General features: G+C 38.1%; 1 protein-coding gene across 1 annotated transcript in view; it reads left to right on the forward strand.

The window, feature by feature from the left end:
- COPB1 (coatomer protein complex subunit beta 1) overlaps positions 3,323-12,640 on the forward strand; it is a 37,992-nt gene continuing 28,674 nt past the window's right edge. Inside the window, 5 exon segments of the mRNA NM_001172366.1 lie at positions 3,323-3,422; positions 4,156-4,299; positions 9,428-9,657; positions 10,193-10,362; positions 12,091-12,205. Of these exon segments, the coding sequence (NP_001165837.1) occupies positions 4,209-4,299; positions 9,428-9,657; positions 10,193-10,362; positions 12,091-12,205 (606 nt within the window). The 5' untranslated portion in view covers positions 3,323-3,422; positions 4,156-4,208.

A 12,640-nucleotide genomic window follows, 5' to 3' on the forward strand; every position in this document is an offset into this window, starting at 1 on the left:
TAGAGTAAAAATAAGTCCCAAACAAAGTGCATCTTACAACAAGTGAGGAAGAATTAGGCTCTGTAAGATCCTGATAACTGTTCAACAAGCTCTGTATTTAAGAATGTACACACTGCCAGTGATGATTTTCAGCACAAACCCAAACTCCTGAGCTTTCTTATGGCTACGACTAGTTTTTTATGCTTTTTGGGGTCTCATTTCATGCTGATAGGTTGTCAGGTTTTTTTTTTTCTTTTTTTTTTTTTTTTTTTTTTTTTTTGGCTTTTTACCTTTTCTAGGGCCGCTCCTGCAGCACATGGAGATTCCCAGGCCTCAGGTCTAATTGGAGCTGTAGCTGCTGCCCTACACCAGAGCCACAGCAACTCGGGATCCGAGCTTCATCTGCAACCTACACCACAGCTCACAGCAATGCCAGATCATAAACCCACTGAGCAAGGGCAGGGACCGAACCCGCAACCTCATGGTTCCTAGTCGGATTCGTTAACCACTGCGCCACAACGGGAACTCCCACTTTGCCACTTCTTGATGTGGGTGTTCCCATTGTGGTGCAGCAGAGATGGATCTGACTAGGAATCATGAGGTTGCAGGTTTGAACCCTGGCCTCACTCAGTGCGTTAAGGATCCAGTGTTGCCATGAGCTGTGGTGTAGGTGGCAGATGCAGCTCGGATCCTGCATTGCTGTGGCTGTAGCTCCTATTGGACCCCCAGCCTGGGAACCTCTATATGCCATAGTGCAGCCCTAAAAAGCGAAAAAAAAACCAAAAAATTTTTAAAATTAAAATAAATAAAAATGAAGAAAGGGAGTTCTCTTCATGGCTCAGCGGTTAACATACCCGACTAGCATCCATGAGGACCCAGGTTCGATCCCTGGCCTTGCTCAGTGGGTTAAGGACCTGGCATTTTGGTGAGCTGTGGTGTAGATCGCAGATGTGGTTTGGATTTGGCATTGCTGTAGCTGTGGTGTGGGCCAGCAGCTACAGCTCTGATTCGACCCCCTAGCCTGGGAACTTCCATATGCCTTTGGTGTGGCCCTAAAAAGAGAAAACAAAAAAGGAAGAAAGAAATGGAACAGCCTATTGTACACACATTTAGATCTCTGAGTGAAGCAAAAGCAAATCTCAAAAAGTTACATTGTATAATTCATTTCTATTACATCCTTGAAATGACAGAATTACGGAAAACAGGTTGATAGTTGCCAGGACTAAACAGAGAAGCCACTATGACTATGAAAGTATAGCAGGAGGGGGAGCAGTGTGATGGAATTGTTTTGTACCTTGACCAGTGGTGATCACACAAATCTAAACATGGTAAAGTTGCCTGGAGATAAATACATAATGAGTACGTGTAAAACTGGTGAAATCTTGAGGACCAGTGAATTATGTCAATGTCAATTTCCTGGATTGATTTGCAAGATTTTATCATTGGAAGAAACTAGGTGACGAGTGTGTGGGATCTCCATATTTGTGACTTTACAATTATCCAAGACAAAAATAGCTTTTTTAAAAAATAGAATTATAGTTGATTTACAAAGTTGTATTAGTACAGCAAAGTGATTCATTTATATATATTTATATTTTTCAAATTCTTTTACATTATAGTTTATTACAGGATATTGAATATAGTTCCCTGTGTTATACAGTAGGACTTTGTCTTTTATCTGTTTCATATACGGTAGTTTGTATCTGATAATCCCAAACTCCTAAGTTATTCCCCCCCACCTTTCCTCTTTGGTAATGATAAATTTGTTTTCTATGTCTGTAGGTCTATTTCTGTTTTGTAAAATATGATACAAATTCATTTGTATCATATTTTAGATCCCACGTATAAGTGATATGATATCTATGTCTTTTCAAAACAAATTGCTTTAATAAAATGAATGTACAGGATTTGAGGAGGACATGGCCCTTGGGATGTATTTTGGGTTTTCAAAGAATTTATTTTATTTATTTTTTGGCTGTGCCCTGCAGAGCACAAAAGTTCCCAGGCCAGGACGTAACCGTGCCACAACAGTGGCAATGCTGGATCCTTAACCCAATGAGCCACCAGAGAACTCCTCAAATAATTTATTTTTTGCTCCATAATTCCAAAAAGAAGAAATAAATCTCAAAATAACTGTATTCTAGATAGATGAGGCTCTACTTGTGTTCTATCTCATCTCTAATTGAGATGAGCCTGTCAGTAAGGTCAGGTTGTCAGACCTTTGTTTTTCTTTGTCCTTTGTCTTTTAAGGGCCACACCTGCGGCACTTGAAGGTTCCAAGGCTAGGGGTCAAATAGGAGCTGTAGCCGCCATTCTATGCCACAGCCACAGCAACGCTGGATCTGAGCTGCCTCTGTGACCTACACCTCGCTCACGCTACGCAGGATCCTTAACCCGCTGAGCTCGGCCAGGGATTGAATCTGCATCCTCATGGTTACTAGTCGGATTCGTTAACCACTGAGCCACGAAGGGAACTCCTGTCAGAGCTTTTTTGTATTTGCAATATTTTGCTTAACGCTTCAAAAAAATTTTTATTAATAATTGGCCAGAAAACCCTTTGTGTGCTTGCGCATGTGTGTAGGGGGGCGGGGCAGGGATATAGAAACTTAAATGGACAAAACCACTGGTACTATGGCCGGTTGTAGCTGTAACAAGAGACAGGTAAAATCCTTTGAAATAGTGACTGTTAATCTCCCTTTACGCATAAAAAATTTCTAATCTAGGTTATATTAAAGGATCATGAAAGGGACCGTTGCTAAATAAAGACCAGAACTCAGACTAGTGATACTTTGACATTCAAACAACTCCAGCCTAACTGCAGAGGCAGAGATTCACCCTACGTCAAGCTTTAAGAGCCGAAATGGATCTTCATATAATCCAGTGTCTCTTATTAGAAGAATTGAATTTATTTCTCAACTAGTATTTAGTTACTTTCCTAGTTTTTTAGTGGGTGAACTAGAAAAGGGCTTCCAGTTCTCAGTCTATCGTTTCCCACTGGGCCACACAGCCCTGGAAAACGTTTCCCCCCCTCTGTCAAAGCACTTCCTCTCCTTGGCTGTTTTAGTTCGTGGAAGAAAAAAAAAAAAAGTTTCTTAGTGGCGTTTAAATGATCTCAGTGCTTAATTTAAGCTTGCACATAAAACTTGATAAGTATGTGTTTCCAATTCCCTCTTCGGCCTAAAGGAACAGTCGCCAAGAGAAGAGGAAGAAACCTGCGGTTCCTTTGAGTTAGAAACACTTATAATGTCTTGCAGCGCGCAGGCGCAGGACGGAGAAGGCTTGTCCTCTCTGACTTGCCGTAGGGGCTAGGTGGCTGCAGCCTGGGTTGGTTCCTTACCCCTTTCCACGTCAGCGGAGGACTTTGCAGAGCTGCAGCTGCTTCTGGGGGTTGGAACCGGAGTAGACGCTCCCGCGGCTGCCCCAGCTGCTGCCCTCGGAGTCAGGTAGCGCCACAAGCCCCTAATCTCGGAGGCTCGTGCTAGAGTCGGAGGAACTGGCTCTAGTGGGAAGATTCGGAAGGGGAGCGACTAGGCCGCTAGCGTCCGGGCCTGGCGAAGTGGAACGCGGGGCCGGGAAGCTGTGGGCCGGACGCCCCATCCCGGCCTGCTTACTGACCGGAGGTTTTTCCCAGGCCCCGGGCCTCGCTGTTCCCGGCGGGGCTTGCTTAGCTGGAGGGAAGGGAGAGGAAAGGGGCGTGGGGGCGGGGGCAGAGCACTGATTGAGGGAGTCAAGTAGACAGAGTCGGGTCCCATGGATGAATGCCTTCAAGCGCTCTGTTTTAGCAGAGTATTCGTGCACGGGGTCTCTTGAGCAGTTCAGGTTGTGTGTTAGGTTTAAAAGTTACTTCTGTAACGTGATGTGGTGGGGCTGGAGGACTGTCACTGTATTGTGGGCTTTAATTCTCCAGTACAGCGTTCTAAACCTTGGGCGGGGTTGTGGGGTGGGAGGTAATATACCCAAGGCCAAGGCTGACAAGTGTGTATTTTTTGTTATATCAGGATTTATTTTTGAGACACAACAGAGATTGACTCCCCCCTTCTAAACTTCTGAAATAATAAGCCGTGCTGTATGAACTTTAGACAGAAAAGATCACAGTGGTTACTAGTTGTGTTTTGTGGAGGGTTTTTTGGTTTGTTTTTTTACTTGTAATGATATCCTTGTATTTTATTTTTCTAGATTTTTTTAGCATCTGTTATCTTAAAATTGAAGGTTGGTTATAACCGGAAATCATGACGGCTGCTGAGAACGTCTGCTATACGTTAATTAACGTGCCAATGGATTCAGAACCACCATCTGAAATTAGCTTAAAAAATGATCTAGGTAAACTTTGATAATATTTTGAAAATGAAATATAAAACATGCAGATAAGCTCATTTGGTTTTTAAGTTTCTTTATTTAGAAATGCTTGATTTTTGTCTACTTTTTTTTTCCTAGGATCTTTTCAGTAGAACTTTGTCCTATTAAAAATGAAAATTTGTTACCTTTAGAGTTGCAGTATTTGTTTTTGGAAATGAAACAACAGCTCAGTTTAGCTTATAACATAGTGAGGTGGGACTAAAGATATATAATGGTTTAGTTTTTAGATAATCTTCAGAATAACATAATGGTTTGTGTAGTTTAATATGTTTAAATGTAGCAATAATTCTCTGTAGGTAACAGGTTGAGAATGTATTTGTTTTAGTTCCTTTGTACACTTCGCTTCATATTGCTTAACTCGTAAAATCAAAACTTTGTTTTTTGGGTTCACCACCTGTTGAACAAATGAAGTCAACACGGAATACACATATATTTTCCAGAAAGATTTAAGCTTTTTATTTTTAAAGCATTTATGCTAAGAAGAAAACAAAAACTTATGTTTAAAACTGTATGCTGTGTCTCCTTTTTATGAGCAATTCTGTCAGAAAACTTTTTTAAGTAATGCACATTCCAAAAATCATGATTCTTATTTAATTGAAATACTAAAAATAAGTTACTGAAACTGACAACTACTGTGTAAAAGAGACTAGAGGGGAAATTATGCTTCAAATTTTGAGCATATTTTTTAGAAGATAGTTTATAGTTTAAAAGGAGACAGTATTTTACTTGCATATTCCCACCTTTTTTATCAATCATCAGTAACAGAATAGCTCTTGATTTTAGGTTACTTAATATTAGGTTTCAATTGAGGTCTATTTTAGAGAAGGAAAAAAACCTTTTTCATTTAGATTGATAGCCTTAGTTTACAAAAGCCACATGTACTGTATTTACTTTTTTTTCATAATCATGTAAGCTAGTAGAATGAAATGCAAATTAATAAACTTTCATTACTATTTTTTTCCTTATAATTTAAAGGTTTTCTTTTCTTTTTTTTGGTCTTTTTGCCTTTTCTAGGGCCGCTTCCACGGCATATGGAGGTTCCAGGCTAGGGGTCTGATCAGAGCTGTAGCTGCCAGCCTACACCAGAGCCATAGCAACACGGAATCTGAGCTGCATCTGCGGCCTACACCACAGCTCATGGCAACAACAGATCCTTAACCCTCTGAGCAAGGCCAGGGATCGAACTTGCAACCTCATGGTTTCTAGTCGGATTCGTTGACCACTGAGCCACGACGGGAACTCCTAAAAGTTTTCATTTTTAAATCCCTAAAGTACTTAAGCCTCTTGCTGGGAAGGTAAAGAATTAAACTTGTTCTTTTTTTTTCTGGCAGAAGTTCCCCGGCCATTGATCGAAGCCACACCAAACGTAACCAGAGCCATTGCAGTGACAACGCTGTATCCTTAACCTCCTGACCCACGAGGAAACTCCTAAAACTTGTTTTTAACTGTAAAAATACGCTTTTCTTAACTACCCTCCATCTACAGTAAATAAGTAATCTTGAATTTATGTAGTATATTTTTGACTTTGTCTTGGAAGAGTTGAGATGAGAAAAAGTTTAGAAGTAGTGTAGTTTCCAATTTGAGCAACAAGTATTTTTGGTGAAATAGTGACTTGCTTTACCTACACTTTACCTTTAATCACTGGATATGAGCCCTGATGACTGTACATTTCCTGTAGTATATTTTGGTGAATTGAATTGATATTTGAAATTTTCCATATGTTTGATAATATTCATAGAGGAAAGAAGTTCTGAAAATTTTGAAGCTGTGGAAAAAAGCATTCTTCATTCACCTCAATTTGAATTGGTAGAATAAATGGAAATTGGGGTTAGGGGAACTTGAAATAAATGGTATGAATTTTTTTTTTACAAGTTTGTTAATAAACTTACTTTGAAAACTTTTTAACCTTTAGTTACAAGTGGAGTTTTATCCTACTAAACTTTTAGGATTTGCTGATTGTGAAAAGCAGCCCAAAACTGGAACACATTGTGTCCTTTACACAATCAAACAGATTAGAGGGAAAAAGGAAGCTTTGGGACAAAGAAAGGCTATTTAGCCTCAGTGAATACAACTTTAGCCTTTTAGAACTTTGCCTGTTATTTCTTAATTTTGTAGTTTTGGTAGTACTGTCATGTCTTCTTATGTTTTGTTTTTTGTGGGTTTTTTTTTTTGCTTTTTAAGGCCCCACTTGTGCCTTATGGAAGGTCCCAGGCTAGGGGTGGAATCAGAGCGGCAAATGCTGGCCTACTCCACAGCCACAGCAATGTCAGATCCTTAGCCCACTGAGCAAGGCCAGGGATTGAATTGGAGTCCTCATGGATACTAGTCGGGTTGTTAACCACTGAGCCATGACGGGAACTCCGGGAACTCCTCTTATGCTTTGTTTTTGTCAAGACTTAAAAACTGATGGTTTGCCTAGATTGGTACCTACTTTATCCTTTTGCATTTATTCGTTTCTTTCTTTCTTCCTTTTCTTCTTTCTCTCTCTTTCTTTTTTCTTTCCTTCCTTCCTTCCTTCTCTTCCTTCTCTTCCTTCTTTCTTCTTTTCTTTCTTGGCATGTGGAAGTTTCCAGATCAGGGATCAAACCTACACTGCAATTGCGACCTGCATCACAGCTGTGGCAATGCTGGATCTTTAACCCACTCACTGCATGACAACAGAACGTTTCTTGATTTGTTAGGGCAACAATTTTTTTTTTTGTATGGACAGGAGATATAATACTCTGACGAGTATGAAGAGATGTGTGAGAAATGTGGGATAAACTTGGCAATAACCCTGTATTCTCTGTCCACATACCTGAGGATATTCTTTGTTCTGCAGCATGAACACACCAAGCTTGTAATAAAGAGCTTTCGAGGGATAGAAAGAACTTTTTTTTAAATAAAATTTTTTGGAGTATAGTCGACTTACAAAGTTGAATTAGTTTCAGGTGTACAACGAAGTAAATCAGTTACATGTATATCTATTCCTTTTCAGATTCTTTCCCCATACACATTCTTACACAGTATTAAATAGATTACCTTGTGCTATACAGTTAAGTCCTTGTTACCTTTTCTGTTTTATATATAGTAGTATGTTTATGTTAACCCCAATCCCCTAATTTATCACCCCCTCCCATGTTTCCCCTTTGGTAACTGTAAATTCAGTTTCAAAATCTTTGAGTCTCTTTCTCTTTTGTAAGTTCTTTTGTATTGTATTGTCTTGAAACTTTTGATTTACATGGTGCAATTCTTCTGAAACTTAAAGCCTTCCTTTAACTCAATCAACTGGTCATCCATAATCTCTGTCTCTTTGGCAAAAACAAGGAACTTTTTAAAAAAGTTTTTTTAAAAAAGTTTTTTGCTTTTTAGGGCCGCAGGTGCAGCACATGGAAGTTCCCAGGCTAGGGGCTGCGTCAGAGTTACAGCTGCTGGCCTATACCACAGCCACAGCAGTGTGGGATCTGAGACTCGTCTTGACCTACACCACACCTCACAGCAATGCTGGATCCTTAACCCACCGAGCGAGGCCAGGGATCAAACCCGCATCCTCTTGGATACTAGTTGGGTTCCTTACTGCTGAGCCACAATGGGAACTCCCAACGAGGAACTATTTAATGGCCATACATGTTCTAATTTTGGAAATTTACTTCTGTTTTCTTCCCCTTAATTAATAGACTTTGGGGAGTTCCCGTTGTGGCGCAGTGGTTGACGGATCCGACTGGGAACCATGAGGTTGCGGGTTCGATCCCTGCCCCTGCTCAGTGGGTTGGCGATCCGGCGTTGCCGTGAGCTGTGGTGTAGGTTGCAGACTCGGCTCGGATCCCGAGTTGCTGTGGCTCTGGCGTAGGCCAGTGACTACAGCTCCGATTCGACCCCTAGCCTGGGAAGCTCCATATGCCGCAGGAGGAGCGGCCCAAAGAAATAGCAAAAAGACAAAAAAAAAAAAAAAAAAAAAAAATAGACTTTGGGCGTCACTCTTTGTCTTTCCTTCACATAAATATTTGTTTATGATCTAAGCAATTATAGCAGCAGTGTACTTGTCTCTTATATTTCTGCCTTTGAATTTTGGATCCCAAAGACCTTTACCATAAATTCTCTGGGATGCAGTGGTAATGATGTGAAAGTATAGATTGTTTTGCCTAACATATAGCAGATGTTTTTAGGCAAAGTAACAGTAAACTAGCGTCTTAATCTGACATGTGTCATCCTTAATTCTAAATAGTGGTTACTAATCCAGTACAGTTTAATTTTCCTCTAGTTTTTTAGATAATTTTTTTTAAAGAAAGATTCTCTTTTCATAGGCTATAGAAATATAATGGGATTTTGGAATTAATCTAATCTATTAATTCCAAATTTTTTTGAGTTTGAGGTGCTTTCTAATGTTGAAACCATGTCTCTGATCCCTACCCTTATCCCCCATAATAGTGGTTGTTACTTCGATTGAGAAAATCTGCACTGACTAAAAACTACTTTGAATTCAGAAGCACTGAACAGCATCTGTTTAAATTTTGAAAAATGGCGGGCATTCCCATTGTGGCTCAGCAGTAACAAACCTGACTAGTATCCATAAGGATGTGGCTTTGATCCCTGGCCTCTCTCAGTAGGTTAAAGATCTGGTGTTTCCATGAGCTGTGGTGTAGGTCACAGAGGTAGCTCCGATCCCACGTTGCTGTGGGTCTGGCATAGGGTGGCGGCTGCAGCTCTGATTTGACCACTAGCTTGGGAACTTCCATATGCTGTAGGTGTGGCCCTAAAACAAAAGAAAAAGATTTTTTGAAAAATGGCTACATGTGTGTTCAAAATATGCATTATTCGGTATACCTATAGATTCATGGCCTCTGCATTAACTCCATTGGTTAGGGACCAGAGATCTAATTTAGTGCCTTTATATTATGTGTAAAGAATCATGAAGTTCAGAGAGAAATGACTTATGTAAAGTTATATAGCTTGTTTTTGGCAGAGCCCAGTGGAGAACCCTTGTCAGTACCTTTATTACCATTGCTGCTGATAAAGTGAGAACATGTTTTATTTTGTTAATTGCCTTTAAAATTATTTGAGGAATTTTCTTTTGAAATAATTGTGCTTTTAAAAAAAATTTTTTTTGAATCAGAAAAAGGAGATGTGAAGTCAAAGACTGAAGCTTTGAAGAAAGTAATCATTATGATTCTAAATGGTGAAAAGCTTCCTGGACTTCTGATGACCATCATTCGCTTTGTGCTACCTCTTCAGGATCACACCATCAAAAAATTACTTCTGGTATTTTGGGAAATTGTTCCTAAAACAACTCCAGATGGGAGACTTTTACATGAAATGATTCTTGTATGTGATGCATATAGAAAGGTAAACCAAGTCATAATTATTTCTGAATGTTGTTTTTATTTGAAATGAGTGTGAATTTGATGGAATGTGCTTTGTTTTAGTTTTTAAAATTAAGTCTTGGATAAAATGTAAGTTGTAGATATTTGGAACTGAGGTTGTAGAAAAGGTTTTTGTTTTTGCTTTTATTTTTGGCCACTGCATGCAGCGGGCTAATGTAGGATCTTAGTTCCCAGACCAGGGATTGAACCCTGGCCACAGTGGTGAAAATGCCGAGTCCTAATCATTAGACCACCAGGGAACTTAATGAAAAGTTTTATTGTTATTTTTTTTGTGACTTTTTGTGTGTTATGATAAAGAACAGAGACATGTAGACTATAAGACATTGATATGCTGAGTAAAAATTGCTTTAATCAATAGGAATCTGATAGAAATTGTATAATAATATACATTTTTTTCTACTTCTGATTCTTTTATTGAAAAATTTTGTTCTTAAAAATTGTGTTTTTTTGTAAAATGCTGGAACTCAACATTTTTCATATTTAAATTTTTATATCAGGATCTTCAGCATCCTAATGAATTTATAAGAGGATCTACTCTTCGTTTTCTTTGCAAATTGAAAGAGGCAGAATTGCTAGAACCTTTAATGCCAGCTATTCGTGCTTGTCTGGAGCATCGGCACAGCTATGTTAGAAGAAATGCTGTTTTGGCCATCTATACTATCTATAGGTAAATAAAGGTCCTCCTTTGGCTGAGTTATATAAGGACTATTTAGTCTTTTAGACCAGAAGTTCCAGAGTGGTTTTTTGCAGATTGTACCTTGCTTGCAGATATGTTTTGTTTAGCCTGAACATTTTTTCCTTATTATCATTAAGTTGCAAACATTGAAAAGCCAAAGATGTGGCAACACTGGGTTTTAGTTTATACATGACAACAGTCTGCTAAAAGTGAACATCAATGGCCCCCTTTAAACAGGTTGTACATTTTCCAGTGTATGAGCCTACTTGTCATTCTCAGTTTTAGTACTCTAGCCCATTTAACTAATTTACTAACTTGCTTAGCCCATAGGGTTTGAGGTTTTGACCTAATTTTAGGATTCTTTTTATGGACTGTGTGTCTTTCTTTTTATGCTTAGAGGCTTTAAGAAGGGAACCTTTAATAGGGAGGATTGCAGTTGTCAGCTGATTCCTGTTCTTAGAAAGATGAAGGTTTTGGACTTGAAAGTAGCAGATCAAAGAATGAATTAGATGAGGCAGGAAAGCTTGGCTTTTACAATCATAGTGTCAGTCTGTTTAGAAGTAGGATGTAATTTTTATAAACACCTTTGTACTTTCATAGCTGATTGTTCAGTAATTTCACATTTCTCTTACTATTATATTAGATTTTGTTATTTCTTGGGGAAAGTAGTATTCTGGTTAATGATGTAGAGTTCTTTGAAAGTTACTATAAACTCTACACAAATTTCAGAATTTAAACTACAGTATACACACAAAAATTATAACATTTATAACACAACCGGACATTTGAACACTTTCTTTATGATAATAGTAAGGAATTGTTGAAACTTCTAAGATATAATAATAGTACTATTATTAGCTTAAAAATAAGAGTCCTTAATTTTAGAGAAGTATAACTGATATATGTACAAAAGAAATAAGTGATCTGGGAATTGCTTCAGGATAATACAAGAGAGGAGGTGGGCAGAAATATAGGCAAGACAAAAGTGACTGTGTGGAGTTCCTGCTGTGGCACAGTGGGTTAAGAACCTACCTGCAGTAGCTCTGCTCGCTGTGGAGCTGTGGGTTCAGGCCCTGGCCCACCACAGTGGCTTAAAGGATCCAGTGTTGCTGCAGCTGTGGGATAGATTGCAGCTGCAGCTTGGATTCAGTCCCTTGTCCTAGAAACTTCCGTATGGCATGGGTAAGGCCATAATAAAAAAAAAAAAAAAAAGGACTATGAACTAATCATTGTTAAAGCTGGATAATTATTTTTACTAAGCTGATATTTATTGTTCTGTATACTACAAATACTTTAAATTTAAAAGTAAAGTATTTATTAAGTTAATAAGTAAATACAGTGCTTAGTTAATAAAATTCAAGGGACTTTTTTCTCTCTGGTAACTAGTAATGAAGGATCTTTCAACACCTTGAGGTTTTCGCTATGAGCATCAATATAATATCCCTAAAGTATATGAAAGAGGATTATTAGAACTCTTCAGTTGATAGATAGCATATTGAATATACCACCTTTTTCTGTATTGAATTAGAAAACGTATAATTTGGTAACTTAATAGATGAAGATACAAGCAGTTTTCTAATTGATTTGAAGTTTGAAAAAAACAAAGCAGTTGATGGTGTTATCAGGTATGTTAAGGTAAATTTTGGTAGTGTCCAGAGAATTACTGAAATAACAAAGTAGGTTTTTATTAAATATGTGTATTTCCTGTTTTATTTCAAGAAATTTTGAACATCTCATACCTGATGCTCCTGAACTGATACATGATTTTCTGGTGAATGAGAAGGATGCAAGTTGCAAAAGGAATGCATTTATGATGTTAATCCATGCAGATCAGGTGAAGTACTTTTGTAAAAAATACTTTTATGACTGTATTTAAATGGGAATTAAAAATATTACAGAGGGCCTAATTAAGTTTTTGGTCAGTAATTTTGTTTATAATTTTGTATGTTTTGATTTTATTTAGATTTTTGAACTTAATTTGTATAAAAAGAGTTTTTAAAAATTCTGTCTGCGGAATATTGCTTATGTATATATTCTTTATTTTTCTTTTTTCTTTTCTTTCTGTTTTTTTTTTTTTTTAAGTAAACATCAGAGAGGCACTTAATAACAGCCACTCTACCTTTCTTCCAGATTGAAATTATCATGACCATATTCTGTGGGACTCTACTTTGGGGCTTTATTTTTCTTTCTGTGGGTATAGATCTAAAATTGTTTGTAGGGAAAAATAGTAGCTTTTTATAGGGTCTTTGCTGAGCCGTAGCTTCAAAAG

The sequence above is a fragment of the Sus scrofa genome, chromosome 2, assembly GCF_000003025.6.
Source record: "Sus scrofa isolate TJ Tabasco breed Duroc chromosome 2, Sscrofa11.1, whole genome shotgun sequence".
Lineage (NCBI taxonomy): Eukaryota > Metazoa > Chordata > Mammalia > Artiodactyla > Suidae > Sus > Sus scrofa.